The following is a 26,026-nucleotide window of genomic DNA, read 5'->3' as shown; positions in this document are numbered from 1 at the left end:
TTTTGGGAGTAGTATGCCAAGGACAAATATTAAATTTCTTGATGAAATAATATAACTTTTCTCTAAAGTCTTGAGGTAAAACTAATCCAAAACTCAATTCAACGTTTCACTATCATGAGCTTTGTGTACCAGTAGTGTCGTAATCATTTCTTTAACTTTTCCATAGGCCAGACCCCTTAAAATTAAAATTTCAGCTATCTAGATGTTCTTAGGCTATCAATTCATTTCCATTCATATCAGCAGACGAAAAAGCGATGAACGTATTAAGATAGGATTGCACCGAGTGGGGGGCTACTTCAGACGCAGATAAGGAGGCGGAATAAAAGGGGATGGATGTCTGGAAGGGACCACAAGTGATCCATTCACCATGAAAGTGTTCGTAGTATTGGCTCTGGCTCTGGCCGCCGTTTCCGCTGAGACTGTCCAGCAGGTCCACCCCAAGGACCTGCCCAAGGACATCACGCTCAATGGTCGCATTGTGAACGGATATCCGGCCACGGAGGGCAAGGCGCCCTACACGGTCGGTCTGGGATTCAGCGGTAACGGCGGCTGGTGGTGCGGTGGCTCCATCATCGCCCACGACTGGGTGCTCACGGCCGCCCACTGCACCAACGGCGCCGGCCAGGTGACCATCTACTACGGAGCCACGTGGCGCACCAATGCCCAGTTCACCCACACCGTGGGCAGCGGCAACTTCATCCAGAACCGCAACTGGCCCAACCAGAACGGCAACGACATCGCCCTGATCCGCACCCCGCACGTGGACTTCTGGCACATGGTCAACAAGGTGGAGCTGCCCAGCTACAACAACCGCTACAACATGTACGCCAACTCGTGGGCCGTCGCCTGCGGCTGGGGACTGACCACAGCCGGATCCCAGCCCGACTGGATGCAGTGCGTCGACCTGCAGATCATCAGCAACTCGGAGTGCTCTCGCACCTACGGCACCCAGCCCGACGGCATCCTCTGTGTGTCCACCTCGGGCGGCAAGTCCACCTGCTCCGGCGACTCCGGTGGCCCCCTGGTGCTCCACGACGGCGGCCGCCTGGTGGGAGTCACCTCTTGGGTATCCGGTGCCGGATGTACCGCCGGCCTGCCTCCGGATTCACTCGCGTACCAATCAGCTGGATTGGATCCGCGACAACTCCGGCGTCGCTTATTACTAAGCTCGGTATTCGCCACCTTTTTTAAATAAATAAAATGCATACAAAATATTAATTGTTTTTTACAAAGTGGTCTTATACTATGAAAGTAAATGTTGGGCAATTTATAAAAGACTGCAAATCGAAGGTTGCTGTTTGAGGAGTATAAATAAAAAAGATTGAAGTAAAATTCAATAATTAAAAATAAATCATGAATATAAATTTAGAAAATCTATTCTATTTGATGACTAATTAGATATAATCGCAATGTCTTTGCTTTCAGACATTTTATTCGTAGTATAAGTAGTATCTATAGTTTAATACAAGTTTTTCGTGATTGGCCGAAAAATATATTTTAATTGAGCTATCCATTATTATTTAATAATGATAGAAGGAAGCCAGGTTCCGAGGTCTTTCTTCGTTTATTTTAGCTACCGACACTTAATTGGCACCATCATTAGTGACTTTATTGGTTAGTTTATTAGTGACTTTGTTGGTTACTTTATTGGCAACTTTATTGGCTACTTTATTCGCTACTTCATTGACGAGTTCATTGACGACTTCTTTAACGACATTTTTGGAGACTTTATTAGTGACTTCATTGCTGTTTTTACTGGAGCCTTTATTTAATAAATAAATATAATAATAATAATAAATATATGTAATAAATATATTTAAAAGTTTATTTTCCTTCTGAAATGTTCGCATTGCCAGTGACTGAATCCTTAATCTCTTTCCCGCTTCTGTTCGAGTGCGCCATTTTGTCTTGCTCGGGATGAATGAGTGGCTTATCAGGACTTATCAGCAGATCAGCTCCAAGTGGCCGTATGTCCACGGCGGTAGAGCCGCACAATCTTTTAATGAATGAGTCGTATCGAGTGGCCAGACATGAGCCGGAAAGAGTTGGTCTCGGATAGGTGCATCAGAGAGAGTGCCCAGTAATGACAGTGCCGAAAGTTGGAGGCGGGCGAAATGAACCTGATAAGATAGCCGCTCCGCAAGACCAAGTGGATTGAACTTTCGAGTGGCGAAAAGGAAGATCCGCACCGATATGATTAGGCGGTGGGGTATATAAATCACTGCCAAGGCGCATGCCATCCAGTTGTACTCAAGCAATTGTAATCAACATGAAGCTGTTCCTCACTGTCCTGGCCGTGGCCGTTGCCTGTGCCTCCGCCTCCGCTCTGCCCCAGAAGGTGCAGCCGGTGCCCCTGAAGGACGCCGTCGTGGGTCCCGGAGGAGCTGCCTCGATCGAGGGTCGCATCACCAATGGCTACGGCGCCTCCGAGGGCAAGGTGCCCTACATCGTGGGCCTGGGCTTCAGCAGCGGCGGCGGTGGCTGGTGGTGCGGTGGCTCGATCATCGGCCACAACTGGGTGGTGACGGCCGCCCACTGCACCCACGGCGCCGACTCCGTGACCATCTACTACGGAGCCCTGTGGCGTCTGCAGCCCCAGTACACCCACACCGTGGGCAGCGGCAGCTTCCGCCAGCACTCGCACTACAACACCAACAACCTGAACAACGACATCTCGCTGATCAACACCCCGCACGTGGACTTCTGGCACCTGGTCAACAAGGTGGAGCTGCCCAACGGCAACGAGCGCTACAACAACTTCGCCGGCTGGTGGGCCCTGGCCTCCGGATGGGGCAAGCCCTGCGACAACTGCGGCGTGTCCGACTACCTCAACTGCGTGGACTCCCAGATCATCGACCGCAGCGAGTGCGCCGGCGTCTACGGCACCGATGTGATCACCGACCACGTCATCTGCACCTCCACCCCCGGCGGCAGGTCCACCTGCTCCGGCGACTCCGGCGGTCCCCTGGTCCTCCACGACGGCAACAAGCTGGTCGGCGTCACCTCCTTCGTGGCCGCCAGCGGATGCACCTCGGGCCTGCCCGACGGCTTCACCCGCGTCACCAGCTACCTGGACTGGATCCGCGACCACACCGGCATCTCCTACTAAGCAGCTCTCTTTCGCTTTCGAAGTAAACTGTTTCGCATTTAACCGACGGTTGTTTTATGATTTCCTACCTATAAGAAATTGGACTAAGGGTAGTAGATCACACACGATGATTCATAGGTTGTCATTAAAGGGATAGAACATCAGAAGTTGGATCGTAAGAGATACCTTTATCGAGGGCCTTATCATTGTTCTGCAGGACTTAAGAAATATTCCTTCTATTTAAGGCTAGAAGGTACGTCCCTTTTTGACAACAATTCGAGTTTTAAATGGTTGTACGTTGGAAATAGTTTTTTTTTCCTATTTTCATAACCATTTTATGCCCGATCCCTACTTTACTCTAAACAATTAAAACCTGCAAGGGAATTGCTCTTCAAATGCCGGTGTGGTCGCGGATCCAGTCCAGGTGGTAGGTGACGCGCTGGAATCCAGCCGGAGCACCCCACTGGCAGCCGCTCGCGGAGACGAAGTTGCTGACTCCCACCAGCTTGCTGCCGTCGTGTGTGACCAGGGGACCGCCGGAGTCTCCTCCGCAGATGGACTTGCCGTCGACGTTGCGGGTGCAGATGATGTTGTCGCCCACGTTGCCGTAGGTCCAGCCGCACTCTTCGTTGTGGACGATCTGGAGGTCGACGCACTGCAGCCAGTCGGGCAGCGGGCTGCCGTCGTAGGTGCCGCCCCATCCGCAGGCCACGGCCCAGTACTCGTTGTAGTTGTTGTAGCGGTCGTTGTAGCTGGGCAGCTCCACCTTGTTGACCATGTGCCAGAAGTCCACGTGCGGGATGCGGATCAGGGCGATGTCGGCGTTGGAGTGCTTGATGAAGTTGCCGTTTCCGACGGTGTGGGTGAACTGGGCGTTGGTGCGCCAGGTGGCCCCGAAGTAGACGGTCACGGAGCCGGCGTCTCCGATGCAGTGCTCGGCGGTCAGGACCCAGTCGTGGGCGATGATGGAGCCACCGCACCACCAGCCTCCGCTGAAGCCGAGACCCACCGTGTAGGGGGCCTTGCCCTCGGGGGCGGCGTATCCGTTGGTGATGCGGCCCTCCATCTTGGTGGCCTTGGGCAGGTCCTTCACGAACACCTTCTCCTCGAAGGCGGCGGCCGAGGCCACGGCAAGGGCAAGGGCTAGAATAGCTAGGAACACCTTCATCTCGATGTCGACAACTGGCTTCTGTTCCAAGCAGGCGGTCTTTTATACGCCCTCCCAGAACCCAGTTCTCACTATCTTTATCTTAAAGTTTGATGGGCCTGTAAATATTCCTCGAGACTTCCATAAACGATGGCTTTGATAAGAGCGGAAAGGAGCTACTTAAATTGAAGTCTTTCTGGCGGATGAAACCAACTGAATATTTTATTATTTTCTATAAATAAATTTTATAAATAAATAAATTTTATAAGCTTATATAAAGCTAAGTGCTACAATTAAGTGAATTAATTGTATTACCTAGTATTTTTATTTTATCTATAGCTAATTTTTATAGTCCGTGCTGACTTTTCTGTCTAATCATAATTTTAAACACTCTTAAATTTACAACCATCTCTTAACATGAATAAATTTCAATATTAGTTGTTTGTCAACAAAAAAAAAACGTTTACGCTGATTGTATATAATTTAGCATTATTTGATTAGAAATTGTTTATACATGCATGTTGAGTTTTTGAACAGTGTTTGATTGTTTTTTACTGCTCATTGATAGGAATGCGTTTACCTTGCGTAAATGGATTTTCCCATTCAGATTCGAACTTAAAACAACATGTTGTCAAGGTAAACTATTGGCTGTTCCTTCTAAGGACTTTTATTATCTTTAAATTGAATTAACAGGTGAAGAATCACAAATAAATCAGCAAAACACAAACAAAAAAATAAAATCCAGACTAAGAGGCTCATGATATTCACTTCTCTTTTTCAAAATATGTTAACTTTCATAACTAAAAACAAGAATGAACAAAAATCATAATATACCTTTGAATATTGCTAGCAAACATATTTTACCTTGATAGATTCCTCTGGAAGTACTTTAGCAATTTTCTTTGGCTGATTTTTTCCGCAATTGTATTAATAAACACAATTTATTTCGATAAACATTTATTTTTTCGATCGTGATGGCTGGCCGATCTTATAATCACCGTTTTCGTGAAATATAAGTCCATTTCATTATTTCAAAATATATTAAAATAAATTTAAAAAAAAACAGCAAAGTTAAATTTTAAAATAATTTAAGGATTGTTCCGATGCAAAGGAAATAAGACTTTCGTTAAAATTTGAAATTGACTCTAATATTGATGCCGTTTAAGAATGAAGATACTTTATAGGGTAGGAAATGCTCCTTTACTGCTCTGCTTACTTTTGACTGAAAATATTATATCCTCTGCAAGGGTATAAATGCAGTAAGATATTTTCGATTTTCGATTCACTTTCATTTGTAATTAATCAGCATTTCACGTATCCTAATAAAAGTCTTACGCTCAATTGAATCCAAGGGATTTGTTTACTTTTCAGACATGTTGTCGATAAGATTAGGGCTTTGCGCATGTGGCGAAACCAAATCTTAACTTTCTAAATTTTATCAATATATATATATATTCAAACTTTCCATATTCTTATCAACAAAACTATGAGTTACATTTTGTGGTCGTATATTCTATAATCTATAATACTATATATTTTTATTTAGCATTTTAATAAATATCTCTGATTAAAGATAGTACCAGTCTAATCCTTAGACTTCTAATCTGTATTACAGGTGCTCACTTAAATTTGACATTTCCGTTAATGTCCTTATCAATAGATCGGTAACATACAACACTTTTGCACTAGACCTTACCCCTTCAGTATTCATTGCTTCTGCTGGCTGTTAATAATAATATAAATCTTATCGACAATGACAGTTTCAGTTTAAATGAGTTGTGCCAGTTTCGGTGCATTCTAATTAACTGCGATCACCATAAATAAGAAAGGTTTATAAGAATTGCTGCAATTACTGCTAAATCAAACTTATAATCTCCACCACCAATTATGGATTTTACCTGCTGTGATACAACTGTGTGGATTTATTGACCTTCTGGGTACCACCGAATTTGGTTCCTGTCCCACTCTTATCACTGACTTCATTTATGGGTCTCTCGAGGGATATTTACGAGCCCTGTTAAGCGGCAGATAGGACTCCGAACCGCGGATGCCTATAAAGGCGGCTACTCCGGGAACAGAAGCCAGTTGTCGACATCGAGATGAAGGTGTTCCTAGCTATTCTAGCCCTTGCCCTTGCCGTGGCCTCGGCCGCCGCCTTCGAGGAGAAGGTGTTCGTGAAGGACCTGCCCAAGGCCACCAAGATGGAGGGCCGCATCACCAACGGATACGCCGCCCCCGAGGGCAAGGCCCCCTACACGGTGGGTCTCGGCTTCAGCGGAGGCTGGTGGTGCGGTGGCTCCATCATCGCCCACGACTGGGTCCTGACCGCCGAGCACTGCATCGGAGACGCCGGCTCCGTGACCGTCTACTTCGGGGCCACCTGGCGCACCAACGCCCAGTTCACCCACACCGTCGGAAACGGCAACTTCATCAAGCACTCCAACGCCGACATCGCCCTGATCCGCATCCCGCACGTGGACTTCTGGCACATGGTCAACAAGGTGGAGCTGCCCAGCTACAACGACCGCTACAACAACTACAACGAGTACTGGGCCGTGGCCTGCGGATGGGGCGGCACCTACGACGGCAGCCCGCTGCCCGACTGGCTGCAGTGCGTCGACCTCCAGATCGTCCACAACGAAGAGTGCGGCTGGACCTACGGCAACGTGGGCGACAACATCATCTGCACCCGCAACGTCGACGGCAAGTCCATCTGCGGAGGAGACTCCGGCGGTCCCCTGGTCACACACGACGGCAGCAAGCTGGTGGGAGTCAGCAACTTCGTCTCCGCGAGCGGCTGCCAGTGGGGTGCTCCGGCTGGATTCCAGCGCGTCACCTACCACCTGGACTGGATCCGCGACCACACCGGCATTTCCTACTAACAGTCTTAAATAAATCGAGCATTTGAAGAGCAAGTCCCTTGCAGGTTTTAATTGTTTAGAGTAAAGTAGGGATCGGGAGTAAACTGATTATGAAAATAGGAAAAAAAAACTATTTCCAACGTACAACCATTTAAAACTCGAATTGTTGTCAAAAAGGGACGTACCTTCTAGCCTTAAATAGAAGGAATATTTCTTAAGTCCTGCAGAACAATGATAAGGCCCTCGATAAAGGTATCTCTTACGATCCAACTTCTGATGTTCTATCCCTTTAATGACAACCTATGAATCATCGTGTGTGATCTACTACCCTTAGTCCAATTTCTTATAGGTGGAAATTCATAAAACAACCGTCGGTTAAATGCGAAACAGTTTACTTCGAAAGCGAAAGAGAGCTGCTTAGTAGGAGATGCCGGTGTGGTCGCGGATCCAGTCCAGGTAGCTGGTGACGCGGGTGAAGCCGTCGGGCAGGCCCGAGGTGCATCCGCTGGCGGCCACGAAGGAGGTGACGCCGACCAGCTTGTTGCCGTCGTGGAGGACCAGGGGACCGCCGGAGTCGCCGGAGCAGGTGGACCTGCCGCCGGGGGTGGAGGTGCAGATGACGTGGTCGGTGATCACATCGGTGCCGTAGACGCCGGCGCACTCGCTGCGGTCGATGATCTGGGAGTCCACGCAGTTGAGGTAGTCGGACACGCCGCAGTTGTCGCAGGGCTTGCCCCATCCGGAGGCCAGGGCCCACCAGCAGGCGAAGTTGTTGTAGCGCTCGTTGCCGTTGGGCAGCTCCACCTTGTTGACCAGGTGCCAGAAGTCCACGTGCGGGGTGTTGATCAGCGAGATGTCGTTGTTCAGGTTGTTGGTGTTGTAGTGCGAGTGCTGGCGGAAGCTGCCGCTGCCCACGGTGTGGGTGTACTGGGGCTGCAGACGCCACAGGGCTCCGTAGTAGATGGTCACGGAGTCGGCGCCGTGGGTGCAGTGGGCGGCCGTCACCACCCAGTTGTGGCCGATGATCGAGCCACCGCACCACCAGCCACCGCCGCCGCTGCTGAAGCCCAGGCCCACGATGTAGGGCACCTTGCCCTCGGAGGCGCCGTAGCCATTGGTGATGCGACCCTCGATCGAGGCAGCTCCTCCGGGACCCACGACGGCGTCCTTCAGGGGCACCGGCTGCACCTTCTGGGGCAGAGCGGAGGCGGAGGCACAGGCAACGGCCACGGCCAGGACAGTGAGGAACAGCTTCATGTTGATTACAATTGCTTGAGTACAACTGGATGGCATGCGCCTTGGCAGTGATTTATATACCCCACCGCCTAATCATATCGGTGCGGATCTTCCTTTTCGCCACTCGAAAGTTCAATCCACTTGGTCTTGCGGAGCGGCTATCTTATCAGGTTCATTTCGCCCGCCTTCACCTTTCGGCACTGTCATTACTGGGCACTCTCCAATCCGTCCACCCATCCGGCTCAACATGATGGTGGGAGTCACCAACTTCGTCTTTGCCATCGGGTGATTAGATTTAAAAGGAACATCCCTCAAAGATGTTATAGGTGGAATACAGTGGGATAAAAGAAACGGGACTAGATCCTTTCCTAAAATCAATGTAAAAATATTCATTGATGCAGGGTTTGGTTGCATGGAACTATAAAAGAAGGGAATCGGGGTCACCAAGTTGAATTATCACTGAATTTTGAATTTTGTAGAAATACTGGTTAAAATACGCTAAAGAGTTGTTTTCGTCTAGAAGGGTCACACTAATAAGTTAGGTTTTTGTGTGAATGGCAAACAGCTGGTTGAATGCAAGTAAACAATACAATTACGTTCTCGCATTGCACCTGAGGATTGCGTTGGAAGTGCTCGGTTCGGAGAGCAGATCTCGTAATCGGACGCGGCAGCATGTGCACACTGCATCCCGAGGAGGAGGCCCATCTGGTGGCGATGGCCAGCGGCGGCTCCCAAACGAGGACACCCAGCCCAAGGCCACTCGTTTCCTTGTCCAATCCCGCACCACGGTCGCTGTTCGACGTCTGCTGGGATGATGTGCTTATCCCTCAGGTGGCCGTCTATCTGTCGCTCAAGGATCTCTTCAACCTGCGCTGCTGCTCGCGTACCGCGCTCCGCTTTGTGGAGGCTGCCCTGGAGAAGCGGCAGGAACTGCATCTCTCCGGGAACAACTCAAGCAATATCGATGTGGGCTTCCGAGTGCTGGCCCGCTGTTGCCGCCGGCTGGAGGTGCTCCACTTGGCCTGCTGCCGCTGGCTGACGGATGAGCTGCTCCTCCCCCTGCTGGCCAACAACAAGAAACGCCTGTGGGCCGTCAACCTGAACGAGTGCATCAACATCACGGCCCTCTCGCTCCAGCCCATCATCGTGGAGTGCAAGGATCTGCGCGTGCTTAAGCTGTCCAAGTGCCAGTGGCTGACCACTGGGGCCGTGGATGCTCTCACCCTGCACCAGAGCAAGCTGGTGGAGTTCGACATTTCGTATTGCGGAGCCATCGGAGAACGCTGCCTGATCATCTTCTTCCGGAAACTCAACAAACTTACCGTCCTTTCGCTGGCGAATACGCCTAGTGTGACCGACCAGGTGCTCATCCAGATCGGGAACTATTGCCGCGAGCTGGAGCACATCAACCTGATCGGCTGTGCGGCCATCTCCGACTATGGAGTGCAGTAAGTAATCCCTGGTCCCGTTCTCTGTAATCCCGTGCGTGCCTTGTGTCTGTGTGTTTCTGGGGAAACGAATCTGCATCTGCATCCGCATCTGCGTATTTTTCAGCGCTCTGACAGTGCACTGTCCGCGTCTCCAGACCCTGCTCATCCGCCGTTGTCCGCGGGTCACGGAACTCTCCTTGGCGCCGCTTCGCCAGCGGTGCCTCTTCATCGATAGACCACAGCAAGACGTGGGACACAACGCCTACAACCTGAACGACTTCTATCCCAGCGATTTTCTTGTTTACTAGCCTCCACTCCGTTCTCCCCTCTTCCGCAGCTCCCTCACCCAGAGCTGTCCACTGCTCCAGTCGCTGATGGTGCAGCGCTGTCCACTGGTCACGGAGCGCGTGCTGGCCCCACTCCGCGGACGAGTCCACATCGATCGACCCGGCATGGGCTACATGCCGACCATGCAACACCATCGCCTGTTCCTGCAGGTTTGAGATATTAAACCCCCTGATTCCGGGCCAATAAACTTTACCAAGGAGGCTTTCGAGGCTAGCCAATGTTTTCGCTGTAAATACATGCCTCGGCATGGGACGCTTTAATTTACCTTTAAGCTTAATTTTACACTTTGTTAACATTAATTTAGGCTGTACAATAAACATACTTAGTTAATCATCTTTCTCTCCAAAAGCTCAAGCTTTTCGCATTAAAATACAGGTAAAAAAGCGTGGCTAAAATGCGGCCAATCTAAATACAATAGTGTGCTTTAACATTCCCCTTGGACTTTGTGCGGATTCCCATCATTGTGCCGGAATCAACGGCGAACTAGAGGTAGTCGATGTGGTGGATTTCGCTTCGCCGCTCTTCGCCAGCTTTAATTGTTGCTCGAGCCCGGAGCTCAGACCGAGGTCTGCGTCGCCCCGACCATCTCCAGATCGCCACTGCTCGTGCAGGTGCTGCAGGTGGACGTAGGCGGCCATGGACATGTTCAAACTGGGATTCACGGGACTCAGACCGGGTTCTCCGGTGAAGGCCAGGCCGCAGAGGCCAAGGTATGTGTGAAAGGGATCTGGTGTGGCCTGCGGCCACTTGGCGAAACCACCAACTAACTTGTCCTGTGTGCTCAGGATGTATTCCCGATTCTTGGCGTAGTCCGTTAGCTCGAAGCTGTCCAGAATACAGAGTGAAGCACCAATCCAGAAGGAGTAACAGGTATCGACCGGCTTATTTGGGCGTCCCTGGAATCCATCCACCTGTCGGAAGATAAGCCAGCGCTTCATTCGCTCCTTCGTGGCTGCATCCAGGCGATGCAACTGACCACTTAGATGCAGTGCTGCCAAGGCACAGAACGTGGTGCCGCCATGGGCCTCGCCCTCCAGTTCCTGGCTAAAACCGTAATCGTACCGCAGGCTCCGAATGATGAACTGAAACATCGCCTCCTTGTTCACATCGCCCCAGTAGTCCAGCATGTAACAGATGGTGGCGGCGCAGTACACGAAACGCATATCATCCTCGCTGCCATCAATGCAGGCGCTGAAGCTGCCCTCCGCCTTCTGAACTGCCGCCACTCCGTTGACAATGCTCTTGCGGTCCAGGCGGGACAGATCGTCGCCCAGGGTGACCAGCACTGCCAGGCTGGTGTATGTCATAGCCAGGTGACCCCACTGATACTTCCGCATGCATTCCAAGATCTCGGCGTCCTCGCTTTTCGGCACCATGGCGCGGCAGCCCTGCAAAGAGTTCCAATTAGTTGATCTATCTATCTTAAAGTGGTTTTGCATGTTGCTCTGGCGGCGCTGATAAAGCATTGTTCGATAAAACCAAGGTGGCGGTGGGAGGGGTTGTTTTCTGGTGAATCAAGCTGCTGCGCAAATGGAGAACTCCCCTACAATTATGCATATTCGTACAGTGAAGGTCGAAATATTAGCAATTTGAATTCTAGTTTAGTATAAGGTGTTCCTTATAGAGATTCTTCTTGTTCTAAAAAACTTAAACAAAAAAATACCCACACTCATAAATCAAATTTAATGAATCGTTATACAAATTTTTATACTGAGCAATTAAATTGAGCAATAAATTTAGAACTGAGTCTTTGGTACTATTAAATCATCAGTCATTGTACATACCATGTGCAAGCAGGTATTTTGACATGGTGTGATGGGAAAATAAACGTGACCCCTTGGTCAAGTATTAAAAAACCATATGTACAAATCGTTAGTATCCTATGACGTTAATTTCCTCATTATTTAAAGCCATCAAAGGAGGTTTAAAGTGGCTGTAACCAGGAAGCTTGACAAAATAAACTTTGTTGCTGAATTTCGGAGAAGGAAATACGACTGCTCGCATATCAACTGGCTGGATAAACAACCAATATACTGGGGGATGGGACAAGGTCTGCCGCAGTGTCTGCTGCCACGCCACGTATATAAGATAAGGAGTTCGAATGGGATGTGTTTGTCTTGCCAACACGGTGTTTGTTCACCTGACAGACGTGAAATTATGCTCACCATGAAGCCACCGCAGTTTTTCTCATCGTCGCGTGGCACCACCAATCCGCCGTAGATCCAGTCGATGATGTCCTGTCTCATTTGAGGCGGCACCAGATGCAGGGAGTTGAGCACATCCAGGCCACAGACGGCGAAGAACACAATGGTGCTCCTGGGGCGGAAAAAAGGGAAATGATTATCCAGCTGGAAAGGATCATGACAGGACCACCCACTCACCTGGTGTTATCATGCGAGGCCATGCGAGCCGGCAGCAGATTGAGGAAGCGCAGCAGGTTCTTGGCGTGCTTGGAGAGCAGCACAGGCTCTGGATCGGCGTGGTCTTCCATATCTATGTGGTGGGACATATTGCTTGTTATTCTACGAACTTATGTCTGGGCAGGAACTGGGTTATCTGGGTGTGAGTGCTGTGATATGGATATGACTAAGCGCAGCGAGGCCCTTCTCGAATGGATGGATGGATGAGTTGGTGCTGCCCAGATCAGACGCTCTCCGTACGCGGGTGCGACTTCCAATGGAGCTGCACTGGCACGTGCCCACTTTTATATGGTCTAGCATTTACCTTTTGTTTATAATAAGCCGGTTTGCATCGCAATTTAGGGCTGCGGCGAACGATAAAAAAACCAGCAGCAGCACAAATATCAGCTGCTTCTTCTTCGTGTATTTGCCAATCACAGCGAAATCGTTTACACTGAGCATACGTTGGTTGTAAAAGAATTTGTTATCTATCTATATTTATTTAAATTGTAATAATATTTATATTGGTCAAAAATGTTTATACATAAAAATATTTAATGTTATTTTAAGATTTTTTGTAATGTCTTTTATGAAATTTGTACATATTAATATTTTTTGAATTAAATCGCCGCATAAACACTCAAAAAATTCTACAGCTGCTTTTCGTTGTGAATGGCTTTTCATTAGGTCCAAACAGCTGACAGCAGCCGCATTTAATTTCTTAGTTTTTGTTAATTGTTGAATTAATCTAACACAATGCGTATGACACAATTTTTGGCCAGCAAATTGAAGAACTTCTCCAATCTGCCCAAGGAATACATGGAGCGCAGCAAAAAGCAGGTAAGCCGAAAGTCCCTTTTCATTGAAGAACTTGCCCCGAGCGACTCACGTAACAGATCGTATGGGAAATGGAGCCGCATTTATGAACCCAAAAATGTTTATAAATTTTAAACAGGTGTACTGGCAAACGCCGAAGGAAGTTAATTACCTGCCCCGCACTGTGGAGCGGAAGCGCTTCCGATACACTACAAACCGTCCGTGGACAGGACACTTCCGGCAGCAGAATATGCCCGGAACAGTGCGTCGCAAGGTGCTGGTGGAACCAATTGGTAAGCATAAGGTCTATGATATACTTTAAAATCTGCTCAAACGTGTTTTGATTATCCCCATAGAGGACTGGAGCTTCTTCCGCGGCGATCGCATCGAAGTCCTGGTGGGCAAGGACAAGGGAAAGCAGGGAATCGTCACTCAGGTGATCCCCGAGCGCAACTGGGTCATTGTGGAGGGCCTCAACTGGCACTACCGCAAGGTGGGCGGTGAGAAGGAGTTTCCCGGCATCATAATCAAGTCCGAGGCACCGCTGCACGTCACCAAGGACATCCGTCTGGTGGATCCATCCGATCTGCAGGGCACCGACTTCGAGTGGCGCTTTACGGAAGAGGGCGAAAAGGTACGCGTGTCCATGCGATCGGGCAGGATCATACCCGTGCCAGAGACAAACAACCAGACGCACGATTACAAAACACCAAATGCCTATATCGAAAGGGAGAAGGATACGCCGGGTAAATTATATCACCATATATCAATACTTTTTATGTAATGCCATATGTTTCTGCCCACTTTAGGTGCTGTGGTGGGTGAAATCACCTTCCAGCCCAAGCTGTCCACCTTCGAGATGGACATCATGGAGGAAATGGGCATCAAGGAGGAACGCACGCCAGCCAAGAGCTATTGGTACTAATGCTATGCCTATTGTTTATTAAAGTAATGTACAAACAACCCACATTATTGAGCCAGTTAGTTTCTTGTCATTTGCGCACTGTGCCAAAGACCTCCTCGCGATGATCCCTTAGCGTCTTGGCCAATCTGCTAACGGCCTGCTCCGCCTTGTCAAAGTCGGGCCGCAGAGTGCTGTTGAAGGTCTCGTAGAGCCAAGTGCAGGATTTGGATATGTTCGACTCGTAGCTGGTAAAGACGCGACTTGTGTGTTCATATCTAAAAGGATTCACCTTACATTGGACAAGATTTCGCATGAGACTAGGATGATAACTCACCTCGCCTTATTGGCTATGTCTGTAATTAGATACGTATTACAGTGCTTGACGGCAACGACTTGGCGATGACTAATGTACTTCAGTTCCACATGCGGCAAAGCCAGCTGAGCCGCCTCTAAAGAGATCATGGAGGCATGGAGTAGACTTCGGCTGTCCAAAGCCCATTGCAGTTTCTGTTTGGGATCGCTAAAACGAGTTATCTACATGTCAATAATACAAGTCAAATAGTTATCATTAAGCAACCCACATCATCCTGCCCAGCTGTCGCCAATGCTTCAATGCTTGAGTGGAGGAGTTAGCAGCAGCTCGGAGCAGCAATCCACAGATCCACCATTGCTCCAGGGCGCTGCCCAGCTTATCCCTTGTATCCCGGGCCGTCTCCAACTGCTCATCTATGCTCTCCTCCAGTCGGGTCATGTAGGTTCCTCCGCTTATATACGCTATAATCCCATCCTGCCTCACATACAGCTCGTTCAACTCCGCATAGCTCTCGACCAGAGTCTTTAGACGCTGCTTGGTGTGTTCCAGCAGCTCTCCGTAGTAACGAATGCTGAGCAAATACAAGGCCGACTCGCTCAGGTTGGCAAAGAAGTCCTCGTGCATGGAAGCCTTTCGGGCATCGCCAATAACGCCCAGATTGTAGGCTAGCTATTAACGGAAGTTAATAATATACTACGGGAAATTTCATCACAGGCGGTAATGGCAGGTCGTTTACCTGGGCCAGGTCCTTTGTGGGTGTGTTGGCCACAATTGGGTCGCCCTGCCGGCCCGTTGTGTAATTCGGCAGGGTCAGCGTCTCCTCCTCCGTTTCCCGCTGACTCTCCCGCATCGGAGCCACACCCATGCCCATTCCCTCGAGTCCCAGCATCGCCTCGTGCTTGCCCTGAAGGTGTTCCACCCAGGCCTCGGCGGTGGCCATCCGCGGACCCGGACAGGTGCCCTCCAGTTTGCTGATCTTTTCGTCCAAGCGCACATACTGCTCGACAATGTTCTGGTAGCGCAAAGAAAGGCATATTGATTAAGATTAAGGCGTGAGGTGCGAAGGTGTGAAGGTGCTCAAGCACGATTACCAATACTCCAGCGGCGCCATTCTGACGAGGTTGCATTTCCGAGGTGACCTCCATGACTACAGGATTCGTCTGCGTATCCATTGAGGAGCCGCAGCCCATCGCTCAGGTACGAAGTGTCCGAAGTGCTGCACGAAGGTGGATCGTTCTGGGGGCGATGACATCTTCCGCCTCGAAACCTTTTCAGCTCGCCTGTCCAGCGCTGAATGAGCTTTCGTGGTTCTGTCATGTCCACTTATGAGGGAAAACACAATAACAAAATTATTTTTTTTGCGCGCTACCCACTGAGCAGGGCCAAACCAAATCCACCCCCGACCCATTTTGGGAAGGCTAGGGAATGAATCTGGCGTTACCCCCTTTGCCAGCACGTGTGTGTGTTCTTTAGAGTGGACTGGTACTCACAAATATTACGCATACGTCATGTATATCAACCTGATGTTAAAAAAATTTGACGCAATTCCGTATAATTTTTTTTATAAATGCTTATATATATTTATATTTTTTTATTCTTAATGTAAAAATCATTGATTTTTGTCAAACGAATTTTAAGCAATTCCTTTTAAATTAATTATAGTGTTCTAACTTTCTTGAGCTTTAAGGTTCACCCCGAAAACCTTTTGTGTGTCAACAACTTGTTATTTGCCTTGCTAGCTGTTTTTGTTGGTGTGTCCACCACACTTTGTTGGATTTGTGAATTGGCACACTGTGTATTTGTATTAACAAGTTAACAAAAAACAACAACAAAAAGGCAGCCATTAACATCTGCTCATTGTGTAGGAAATGTGCAAGCTCACCCGAATGAAGGACGAACTTTTAGTGGTAGTGTGGCGAAGTCCTCTATAAATTGGGTACTAATCGACTCGAAACATAATCCATCAGCAGGATAATAATCTAGATTTTGATAAATTACCAGCAAATTAAGGGTTGACTCTGGTGAGGAAAGGTAAACGCTTAGTGAGGTTGGAACACCTTTTGTAGGGAAATTTTGTCCTATTAAATTCATTACTTCCTTAATATAATATTTTTTATACTATAAAATATTTGGTATTGATTTTCTTTAAATTATTTTTTGATATTACCAAAACCTGTAGTATTATTTTTGGCAATGAGAAAGTTTTTGATTGAACACATTTATTGTTCTATGAAAGCAGTTTATCTTTAGATCAATTGATGGCTTTTAGCGGTTATGGCATTCAAGAAGAATTCTTTTGAAAAGTTAAACAGTTCTTGAGAATTTGATAAGCTCCATAAATTTCTAGCTTTTTTTCTCACTTAAATCCATTTTTTGTCACTGCCAGTTAGTGGCTGAACAAATTTAATATGGAGTGAGTTCCTAATCCCCTTGACAGTTGGTCATTAAACCTGTCCAAACGTGGTTTACCAACTTTTACGGGCTCTTGAGCAATCACGTAGAATACAAATAAGTAGATCGACCACATGTCGCATGGGCAATGGAGTGCACCGAAACGCGATGGCGTCAGAAAATAATGGGTCATGTGACTAAGTTTAAATAAGTAATAAACTGACCAAGTGGCGAAAAAAGGAGGTGTGCAAACTGCAAACTTGTTGATGTATGGCGCTTAAGTTTTTGTGGGAAAGCGAAGAAGGCGAGCAAAACATGGCAATCCAGAAAACACTGCAAGCGCCTGCGCCGTTCTGGAAATTAACGATGAGGAGAGCAGGAAATGGTAGCAGCATGAACAGCTCAATGGAATACGAGTCCTGCTGTAAATATTATATATACTCCATACCCTCCATCTACCCTTATCTGCAGGAAAGAGGTTTGTAAAAATACACCTTTTGTACAGCTTTACTGCATTTACAAATTTAACAATGTTAATAAAATATTATATTATCTTTAGGATTTTATATTTGCGTGTTTGAACAATTGGAAATTAACTTCGTAAACTTCTATTTAAAGTTTTAAGGCTTTTGTTTAATCAAAATCATTCAACAAATTCATAAATACATCATAATCATAAATAACAAACATTTAATTAAAGCAAAATACAATTTAACAATTTTTCAATTAAACTAATAACATATATATTTTAAAAACCTCTTACTTAATTATGAACGTGGACACAAGCATCTTCTGATAAGATCTTCCTGGTACTTCACACCCTTCAATAGGTTTTCGCAAATGTTTTCACATTCGTCGGATGTGGGGGTCACTACTGGTGGTCTTGGCCACTGAGGCCATGGCCACTGAGGATACGGCATGTTACCCGGTAACTGTGGCCACTGCGGGATATTCGGGCTGGGCTGCCAGGGCCACCAGGGGTTGGGGTAAGATGGGTAGGGGTACAACCAAGACCAGGGCGGGATCTGGCTGGGAGGTTGGGGCCGGCAGGGACAAGGACGACGCGTCGTGGTTATCGGACGAGGTGTTGTCCTGGTTGTCGTGGGTATGGTAATCGCTGGGGTTGTCGTACAAATCGTTGGAGTCGTTGTGGGACCAGGCGTTGGTGTTGTTTGTGAAGTACATGTCGGTGTTGTTGTAGTGCACATTGGAGTGGTACTTGTTGGGACACATGTGGATGCTGTAGTTGTGCATACTGAAGTGGTAGTTGTTGTTGGGGCAGACGTGGATACGGTTGTTGTACATCTTGGAGTTGTAGTAGTTGTTGGTGCACATGTGGATGCTGTTGTAGTGCACTTTGGAGTTGTAGTAGTTGTTGGGGCACACGTGGATACGGTTGTTGTACATCTTGGAGTAGTAGTAGTTGTTGGTACACATGTGGATGCTGTTGTAGTGCACTTTGGAGTAGTAGTAGTTGTTGGAGCACACGTGGATACGGTTGTTGTGCATCTTGGAGTAGTAGTAGTGGTTGGGGCACACGTGGATACGGTTGTTGTGCATCTCGGAGTTGTAATAGTGGTTGGTGCACATGTGGATGCTGTTGTAGTGCACTTTGGAGTGGTAGTTGTTGGGGTACACGTAGATGCTGTTGTTGTGCATACTGGAGTGGTAGTTGTTGGGGCACACGTGGATACGGTTGTTGTGCATCTTGGAGTAGTAGTAGTTGTTGGTGCACATGTGGATGCTGTTGTAGTGCACTTTGGAGTGGTAGTCGTTGGGGCACAGGTAGATGCTGTTGTTGTGCATTCTGGAGTGGTAGTTGTTGGCGCACACGTGGATACGGTTGTTGTGCATCTTGGAGTTGTAGTAATTGGTGGGGCACACGTGGATACGGTTGTTGTGCATCTTGGAGTAGTAGAAGTTGTTGGTGCACATGTGGATACGGTTGTTGTGCATCTTGGAGTAGTAGTAGTTGTTGGGGCACACGTGGATACGGTTGTTGTGCATCTTGGAGTTGTAGTAGTTGTTGGGGCACACGTGGACACGGTTGTTGTGCATCTTGGAGTAGTAGAAATTGTTGGTGCACATGTGGATACGGTTGTTGTGCATCTTGGAGTTGTAGTAGTTGTTGGGGCACACGTGGATACGGTTGTTGTGCATCTTGGAGTTGTAGTAGTTGTTGGGGCACACGTGGATACGGTTGTTGTGCATCTTGGAGTTGTAGTAGTTGTTGGTGCACATGTGGATGCTGTTGTAGTGCACTTTGGAGTGGTAGTTGTTGGGGTACACGTAGGTGCTGTTGTTGTGCGTACTGGAGTGGCAGTGGTTGGGGCACACGTGGATACGGTTGTTGTGCATCTTGGAGTAGTAGTTGTTGTTGGTGCACATGTGGATGCTGTTGTAGTGCACTTTGGAGTAGTAGTAGTTGTTGGGGCACACGTGGATAAGGTTGTTGTGCATCTTGGAGTTGTAGTAGTTGTTGGTGCACATGTGGATGCTGTTGTACTGCACTTTGGAGTGGTAGTTGTTGGAGTACACGTAGATGCTGTTGTTGTGCATACTGGAGTGGCAGTGGTTGGGGCACACGTGGATACGGTTGTTGTGCATCTTGGAGTTGTAGTAGTTGTTGGGGCACACGTGGATACGGTTGTTGTGCATCTTGGAGTCGTAGTAGTTGTTGGTGCACATGTGGATGCTGTTGTAGTGCACTTTGGAGTAGTAGTAGTGGTTGGGGCACAGGTAGATGCTGTTGTTGTGCATACTGGAGTGGTAGTTGTTGGCGCACACGTGGATACGGTTGTTGTGCATCTTGGAGTAGTAGTAGTGGTTGGTGCACATGTGGATGCTGTTGTAGTGCACTTTGGAGTGGTAGTCGTTGGGGCACAGGTAGATGCCGTTGTTGTGCATCTTTGAGTGGTAGTTGTTGGGGGACTTGTGGATGATGTTGTTGTGCAAACTGGGGTGGTAGTTGTTGGGGCACACGTCGTTACGGTTGTTGTGCATCTTGGAGTTGTTGTAGTAGTAGAGGTACAGGTAGATGCTGTTGTTGTGCATCTTTGAGTGGTAGTTGTTGGGAGACTTGTGGACGATGTTGTTGTGCATATTGGTGTGGTAGTTGTTGGGGCGCAGGTTGATGTTGTAGTTGTCGTAGTTGTTGGGGCGCATGTAGACGCAGTTGTGGTGCATTTTTGAGTGGTAGTTGTTGGAGCACAAGAGGAAGGTGTTGTAATAGGAGACATTGTGGTCGTGGTGCAAGTAGATGGTGTTGGGGTAGTGGAAGTCGCTGCAGTGGAAGTCGCTGTTGTACAGGAACTTGTAGTTTGAACGCTGCAGGGACATGTAGGAACCGCCGTAGAAGTTTCAACGGTACAGGTACTAGTAGGTAATGCAGTGGACGTTTCTTGGGTACTGGTACAACTTTGTGTAGTGATTTCAGTACACAACGGAGTTGTGTTGTCGGTGCATACCACTGTACTTGTGTCACTGGATGTATCGGTGGATGTGGCGGTGGATGTATCGGTACTGCTTGTAGTAGTTTGATCGGAGCAACCGCTATCCGTGGTCGTTATAGGCGCATCTGTAGTATCCGGAGTGGCTGGCGTGGTGGTGGTTCGTTTTGTGGTCCTTTTAGTGGTTCGAGTTGTGGTTCTTTTCGTCGTTGTGGTTCGTTTTGTGGTTGTGGTTCTTTTGGTGGTTGTTCTCGGTTTTTTAGTTGTGGTTGTATCCTCACAGACACACGGCTCCATCGGTTGGGGATCCCAGATTGTGTCACCATCATCTCCGGGTACTATTTCCTCCACGGGACCATCCTTTAGATTCTGCAAATCGAAATCTGCCTTTACCTCTGCAAACTGTATGAGCAGAATGCTCACTACAATAAAAGAGTGTTGTTATTTAAACATATACAGCGTTTCTGCTTAATTGAAATATGGATACTATTTACCAGTTATGCAGATGAGCGCTAATTTCATTTTGTTACTCCTTGCAATTTGCGATGATAGTCTTTAAGAGGGGCACTGCGTACGACTTTTATAGGTTTCATTTCTGCCGAAATTCAGTTTGCTCAAACCTTACATGTGTGCAAATATTTCTTTTGTGCATTTAACTTTTTATAAATAGGGCAAAAGTTGTATAAACAGGTTCACTTTTATGTTTGGGCAAGCTTACTAAAACAGCCGTTTTCGGCACGTTTCTTATGCATACAATTGTTAAATCAACCCACAGTTAACGGTCGTTGCAGGATGCAAATTTGGAGATTGACAGGAAATTTTCCACTGCATGGCACAATATGTTTCTTATCTACAAATTTACGGAAATCATAGCTCGTTTATAAAAAGAAAGGTCAATTAATGTTATCTCGTTTTTAAACATCAATACAGAAATCAAGAAATAATTTTATTATGTACGAAATAAGCAGAACAACACATTATTTCGATTTCATAAAGTTTTATGATGAATTATGAGTTGATTATTGCTCAAACTTGTTAAAAATATTTATTTTTACAATATTTTTTGCTCGGCAGTAATTTTTTTTATAACTTTTTCTATTATATATTTTATAATAATTCTAGACAACCCAAAACAATATTTCTTAGAGCCCGAAAAGTATGCAAAATATAGCTTTAAATAAATCAATTTCAAGAAAATATATTAAAACTCTAAAGTCTTATGATTTTGATTCAATATCAATAAGGGGCTACAAAACGTCGGTATCAACATCCACTGAAGTTTGAACAGCATTCCCTATACAAAAACATATATATACCAACCGCATGTCGTTTATGCATTTGAGTGCATTTAAACTCGTGGGTGTCAGAAATTAGTAGGTCAAGAAAATGCCTTTGAATAAGTCATAATCTGGCGAAGTGTAGACAATCGTGGGAGTGCAAACTGCAAACTTGTTGATGGGAATTGTTACCCCCGAATGAGGCGAGCAAAACATGGGAACTCGCAACAATATCTCGGCGCCTGCGCCATCCTGGAAATCGGCGACCATGCAGCCCCAACGAACTGAAGGTCGGCGAGGGAGGGCGTTAAGGGGCGTGTTCACTTTCAATATTGAAAGCAGCGCCGGCGGCTGAATGGAAACCGAAACCCCGCAACTGTTTCGCATCCGACTCGGATTTGTATTCGGTCGCTGAAGATTCCGCTCAGTCGCATTGTGCCTCGTGTGCGGCAAAGATGTCCGCTACTGTACCTCGCTGACTGACGCCCATTGCCACAATCTCTGGAAAAGCTCCCACGCTCTGCCCCCCAACTGCCCGTGCTACCTGCTGATTTTCGTAGACTATGGGTCTGCGGGATACCATTCGAAGTCTTCGGCCGGATAGTCCCGGCCGGAACAACTGCAGCATGGAGCTGCAGCACCGCAGTCCGAGGAGCGGCTGCCATCACAATCAGGTGGCCGCCGTTCAGGTCACCGAGCAGTCGCTACAAGTATGGCGCGCACTGCCCGCCGAAATCCGACATGATCCCAGCATGGCCAGTTTCCAGATGGAAAACGATCGCATCCATGGTGAGTCTTTGATCTTTCGGTTGACAATATGCTTAAATATTAGTTACCAACAACATTATTTAATTGCTTAAATATATCGAAATTTATATACATATCAAAAGAATTTCTTATAGTTGTTTTTAATAAATGTAATATTTTTAAAAATAGTTATAGTGTTGGAAAAATTGTATAAATAATTAGATTTATTTATTTATTTATTTATTATTTAATGTATTACTTTTATTCATTTTGAATATATGTAAATTAAAATAAATCGAATAAAAAGTCAGTTGAATTTTAGGAATTTATAATTTCAACTATTTCATTTCTTAATATAAACATTTTTGTTTTGCCGACACAAAATTCATGGTAAAATCATAGTATTTTATGACTGTTTCCCCAGTGTATACAAATCCATAGCGTTTAAATCAATAAACTGTCAAACAAGGCCATTCCCAGGCCTTAGCTTAGCTGGCTCATTAATAATTTAAATGCCATCCACTTGTAGGTTCCTCGGCAGGAGCCAGTGACGATGAGGATGAGGATGGCTATGATGAGGATGAGGATGAGAACAGGAAGAACGCCAGTCGGCTGCAGGACGAGCCAGCCTCCAGTTACGCTGGATCCGACTTCCTGGACATCAAGACCAGGCCGGGTGATGAGAACGCCACCGATGACGAGGGCACCACCCACTCCGACCACGACCACGAAGCGGCCAATGGCCCTGGCAATGCCAAGTCCCAGGCCCGCCGCATCCATCACAAATCCAAGCGCTCCAAGGAGCAGCGACAGCGGGACAAACTCTGGAAACGGGGTGGCCTGCTCCTCTTCTGGCTGCTGGCCGCCGTGGTGCTGATCTCGGTGGGTGAGAAGCATCTGCTGGAGAAGACCATCGATGTGCCGCAGGGCGAACAGGGAAAATGTGAGTATATATATATATAAATAAATACATTTTTTTAATGTCATATGTATACCTTTTTTAGTTTTTAAATTGCTGCAAAAACCCACGGGTGACTTTCGTTTGAAAATCCATGGCGCCTTCAGAGAGCTCTCCACGCTGAATGCCCCTGAAAATGAGACTTTGAGCTTTGGATTTCTGACTGTGCAGCCGCAGGTGTCCACTTACATTGGCAAGAATCGCAGCAAGGTGTTTCAGGTGGGTACAGTTTAAATATAATTATATTTTTTGGTTCCAAAATGTATTTAACACTTTTATAAAGGAGAGTCGGATCTAAATAGTAATTTTGTCAATATATATCCCTTGTAGGACATCCTTCCAGCTTGGCGTCTACCTCTGCTTCCCGAGGAGGAACTGGTACGTTCTCCGGCAGTGGCCAGTAATAGGACCTATCAAATGACCCAGGAACTGAACGATATCCTGGCCGAAAAGGAAAGCGAGTTCCGTTTGCATATCCACAGCGATGTGGAGACGGATTTGGCCATTGTTCTGAACTACAATCCCTTGATAGTGAATGCCAGGACAGGCAGCATTCTGGCTGGCCTAATCCTGCTGATCTTCTATGCCCTGTTGGTGTGGGAACTGTTTGAAAGGACCTTTGTGGCCATGATCTGCTCGATCCTTTCGGTTACAGCTCTTGCCTGCTTTAATGGTGGGTTATTAATCACAAATTCTTTATTTAATTTATTTATTTATCTATATTCCCCCTTCAGATCGTCCCAATATGGATGAGATTATCCAGTGGATGGACATGGAGCTACTGACTCTAATCTTTTGCATGATGCTGCTCATTCTGATATTGACAGAAACTGGTGTTTTTGACTACTTGGCCGTCTTTTGTTTCGAGATCTCGGGTGGCAAGATTTGGCCCATGATATATAGTCTCTGTTTGGTCACCTGTCTGGTGTCCAGTGTGCTGGACAATATGACAACTGTGCTGCTCCTGACCCCAGTGGCAATTCGATTGTGCGAGGTGATGCAGTTGGATCCACTGCCCGCCGTAATGGGCATAATAGTGCATGCCAATATCGGAGGAGCTTTAACACCCATCGGCGATCCCATCAGCATTATTGTCAGCACCAATCACTTTATTGTGGATAATGTAAGTCTTATGTTAGGACTGTGTTGAGGGGGATTAAAGTTGCATAAATTGTTGATCTTTTCAGGACGTTACCTTCCCCACCTTTGTGGCCCACACTTTCCCAGGTGTCCTGCTGGCCGTCGTCCAAAGTTGCCTCTATCTGCGCATTTACTATCGCAACATCGATGCACTGCGTCTCAATGAGCCCAAGGAGATGAGTGAACTGAGGAGGGAAATGAAGGTGTGGCAGAGGGCCCTTAATGCAGTGGGCTCCTGTTCCAAGGATGCGCAACTGGTGAGGGGAACTCTTTTGGGCAAAGTTAAGCAGCTAAAGAGGACCCTGAGAAGATTGCAAAAGGGTGTTGGATCCTCGGAGGTTTATACCAACACACTGGATGAACTGAAGCAGAAGGTAATAAAAGACTATGAAGCTATCAAAGAAACTCTGTAACCAGTGATCTCTTTTCAGTACCCCATCAAAAACAAAACGCTGCTATTGCAATCCGCTGGAGCCCTGATATTCGTAATAGTCTGCTTCTTCATTCAATCCGTGCCCCATTGGAGGACCCTGCCCCTTGGATGGGTGGCCCTGCTGGGCGTGATCCTGCTCCTGATCATCCTGAATCGCGATGACATGGAGCATCTCATGCACCGCATCGAATGGACCACCCTCCTCTTCTTTGCGGCCATGTTCGTGATGATGGAGTGCGTGGAGCGGTTGGGCATCTTCTCCTGCATCGGTGAGCTCACCGAGCATGTGATCCTTTCGGTTGGGAAGAGCCATCGTCTGGCCATGGCCATCTTTATGATATTATGGATGTCGGCGCTGGCATCCTCCATTTTGGACAGTATTCCAGTGGCCGCCATGATGGTGAAGTTGGTGACCTCACTGGTGGCCAAACCATCGCTGGGATTGCCCCTGCAGCCACTCGTTTGGGCTCTGACCTTGGGCGCTTCGATGGGCGGCAATGGAACGCTGTACGGAGCCTCAGCCAATGTCATTGCAGCCGGAATTGCCGAGCAACATGGCTATAAGCTCTCGTTCACCCGGTATTTGAGAACCGTTTTTCCCATGATGCTGGGACAGATCACCCTGATGACTGTCTATCTACTCGTGGCCCACGTCGTCTTTGAATGGCATTGAATCTCCCTCCGTAATATATCTCCTAGTCCAGTCCCTATTTGATAATATCTAATTATAGTTAATGGAAAATGTGTTTTTCAATTAATATCTAACATAGTTTGGTGTGACTTGTCCTTTTACATTCGCCTCTTGATGTTTTCGTTCTGTTGTGAAACATGTATAGCAAGAACACCTATATCTAAGCGTTTGTTTGTGATTGGCAAATGTATAAAAATATACAAATAATATGGAAGTACATATGCCTTCGCGTTTGTTCTAAAAATTTTGGCTGGACTGATGGAAATGAACACACTTTTCGGGGGCTTCTCAAGGCAGCATCTGTAGTGTCGTGTAAAATTGACTAATTTTAGATTTTATTGTTTGAGGTCAAAGTGGGGAAATTGTAAAAATTAATCAGGCGATAAATAGTGAATGTT

The 26,026-nt window shown here is 47.1% G+C and overlaps 11 protein-coding genes across 15 annotated transcripts in view; 6 read left to right on the top strand and 5 right to left on the bottom strand.

The window, feature by feature from the left end:
* The window catches only part of LOC128262990 (probable 39S ribosomal protein L24, mitochondrial), a 53,823-nt gene extending 39,529 nt beyond the window's left edge, over positions 1 to 14,294 (top strand). The window contains exons 2-5 of the mRNA XM_052997611.1: positions 13,216 to 13,349; positions 13,465 to 13,618; positions 13,682 to 14,071; positions 14,135 to 14,294. Of these exons, the coding sequence (XP_052853571.1) occupies positions 13,266 to 13,349; positions 13,465 to 13,618; positions 13,682 to 14,071; positions 14,135 to 14,250 (744 nt within the window). The 5' untranslated portion in view covers positions 13,216 to 13,265 and the 3' untranslated portion in view covers positions 14,251 to 14,294. The remainder of the gene's footprint in view (positions 1 to 13,215; positions 13,350 to 13,464; positions 13,619 to 13,681; positions 14,072 to 14,134) is intronic.
* On the top strand, positions 347 to 1,214 carry LOC128262988 (serine protease 1). Its single transcript, XM_052997607.1, is given in 2 exon segments — positions 347 to 1,101; positions 1,103 to 1,214. Coding segments are annotated over 2 exon segments (798 nt in total). The 5' UTR covers positions 347 to 367; the 3' UTR covers positions 1,167 to 1,214.
* On the top strand, positions 2,236 to 3,151 carry LOC128262986 (serine protease 1-like). Its single transcript, XM_052997605.1, has one exon. The coding sequence runs from the start codon at positions 2,270 to 2,272 to the stop codon at positions 3,107 to 3,109; it is 840 nt and encodes a 279-aa protein (XP_052853565.1). The 5' UTR covers positions 2,236 to 2,269; the 3' UTR covers positions 3,110 to 3,151.
* On the bottom strand, positions 3,257 to 4,286 carry LOC128262994 (serine protease 1-like). Its single transcript, XM_052997615.1, has one exon. It carries the CDS (start codon positions 4,254 to 4,256, stop codon positions 3,480 to 3,482), a length of 777 nt encoding a protein of 258 aa, XP_052853575.1. The 5' UTR covers positions 4,257 to 4,286; the 3' UTR covers positions 3,257 to 3,479.
* On the top strand, positions 6,309 to 7,150 carry LOC128262993 (serine protease 1). The gene has a single exon (XM_052997614.1). The coding sequence runs from the start codon at positions 6,335 to 6,337 to the stop codon at positions 7,115 to 7,117; it is 783 nt and encodes a 260-aa protein (XP_052853574.1). The 5' UTR covers positions 6,309 to 6,334; the 3' UTR covers positions 7,118 to 7,150.
* Positions 7,472 to 8,394, bottom strand: LOC128262987 (serine protease 1-like). Its single transcript, XM_052997606.1, has one exon. The coding sequence runs from the start codon at positions 8,387 to 8,389 to the stop codon at positions 7,514 to 7,516; it is 876 nt and encodes a 291-aa protein (XP_052853566.1). The 5' UTR covers positions 8,390 to 8,394; the 3' UTR covers positions 7,472 to 7,513.
* Positions 8,883 to 10,458, top strand: LOC128262984 (F-box/LRR-repeat protein 15). 2 transcript variants are annotated; one of them, XM_052997603.1, is made up of 2 exons: positions 8,883 to 9,780; positions 9,887 to 10,093. In XM_052997603.1, the coding sequence occupies exons 1-2, from the start codon at positions 9,005 to 9,007 to the stop codon at positions 10,068 to 10,070; spliced, it is 960 nt and encodes a 319-aa protein (XP_052853563.1). In that variant the 5' UTR covers positions 8,883 to 9,004; the 3' UTR covers positions 10,071 to 10,093. The 2 variants fall into 2 exon arrangements, with proteins under 2 accessions (XP_052853563.1, XP_052853564.1); XM_052997604.1 differs by lacking the exon at positions 9,887 to 10,093 and adding an exon at positions 10,100 to 10,458 and having other exon boundaries at positions 8,886 to 9,780.
* On the bottom strand, positions 10,331 to 12,962 carry LOC128262980 (geranylgeranyl transferase type-1 subunit beta). 2 transcript variants are annotated; one of them, XM_052997598.1, is made up of 4 exons: positions 12,835 to 12,962; positions 12,492 to 12,603; positions 12,276 to 12,426; positions 10,331 to 11,498 (listed from the first exon to the last, which is right to left on the bottom strand). In XM_052997598.1, the coding sequence occupies exons 2-4, from the start codon at positions 12,599 to 12,601 to the stop codon at positions 10,569 to 10,571; spliced, it is 1,191 nt and encodes a 396-aa protein (XP_052853558.1). In that variant the 5' UTR covers positions 12,602 to 12,603; positions 12,835 to 12,962; the 3' UTR covers positions 10,331 to 10,568. The 2 variants fall into 2 exon arrangements, with proteins under 2 accessions (XP_052853558.1, XP_052853557.1); XM_052997597.1 differs by lacking the exon at positions 12,835 to 12,962 and having other exon boundaries at positions 12,492 to 12,805.
* A 23-nt stretch (positions 14,295 to 14,317) lies between the features above and the next one.
* LOC128262981 (uncharacterized) lies at positions 14,318 to 15,972 on the bottom strand. Its single transcript, XM_052997599.1, has 5 exons — positions 15,634 to 15,972; positions 15,279 to 15,554; positions 14,811 to 15,211; positions 14,564 to 14,749; positions 14,318 to 14,504 (listed from the first exon to the last, which is right to left on the bottom strand). Exons 1-5 carry the CDS (start codon positions 15,730 to 15,732, stop codon positions 14,318 to 14,320), a joined length of 1,149 nt encoding a protein of 382 aa, XP_052853559.1. The 5' UTR covers positions 15,733 to 15,972.
* Positions 15,973 to 17,613: 1,641 nt separating this feature from the next.
* Positions 17,614 to 20,962, bottom strand: LOC128262971 (mucin-2). 3 transcript variants are annotated; one of them, XM_052997575.1, is made up of 3 exons: positions 20,877 to 20,962; positions 18,290 to 20,804; positions 17,614 to 18,238 (listed from the first exon to the last, which is right to left on the bottom strand). In XM_052997575.1, exons 1-3 carry the CDS (start codon positions 20,902 to 20,904, stop codon positions 17,701 to 17,703), a joined length of 3,081 nt encoding a protein of 1,026 aa, XP_052853535.1. In that variant the 5' UTR covers positions 20,905 to 20,962; the 3' UTR covers positions 17,614 to 17,700. The 3 variants fall into 3 exon arrangements, with proteins under 3 accessions (XP_052853535.1, XP_052853534.1, XP_052853536.1); XM_052997574.1 differs by having other exon boundaries at positions 17,614 to 20,804; XM_052997576.1 differs by lacking the exon at positions 20,877 to 20,962 and having other exon boundaries at positions 18,290 to 20,420.
* A 1,136-nt stretch (positions 20,963 to 22,098) lies between these two features.
* On the top strand, positions 22,099 to 25,847 carry LOC128262973 (P protein). Its single transcript, XM_052997577.1, has 7 exons — positions 22,099 to 22,448; positions 22,936 to 23,349; positions 23,411 to 23,583; positions 23,695 to 24,037; positions 24,099 to 24,487; positions 24,552 to 24,878; positions 24,936 to 25,847. Exons 1-7 carry the CDS (start codon positions 22,223 to 22,225, stop codon positions 25,608 to 25,610), a joined length of 2,547 nt encoding a protein of 848 aa, XP_052853537.1. The 5' UTR covers positions 22,099 to 22,222; the 3' UTR covers positions 25,611 to 25,847.
* Positions 25,848 to 26,026: the final 179 nt, after the last annotated feature.

The sequence above is a fragment of the Drosophila gunungcola genome, unplaced genomic scaffold (genome assembly GCF_025200985.1).
Source record: "Drosophila gunungcola strain Sukarami unplaced genomic scaffold, Dgunungcola_SK_2 000001F, whole genome shotgun sequence".
NCBI classification, from domain to species: Eukaryota; Metazoa; Arthropoda; class Insecta; order Diptera; family Drosophilidae; genus Drosophila; species Drosophila gunungcola.
The sequence above is the reverse complement of the archived record's forward strand: the minus strand, read 5'-3'. Positions and strand labels throughout refer to the sequence as shown.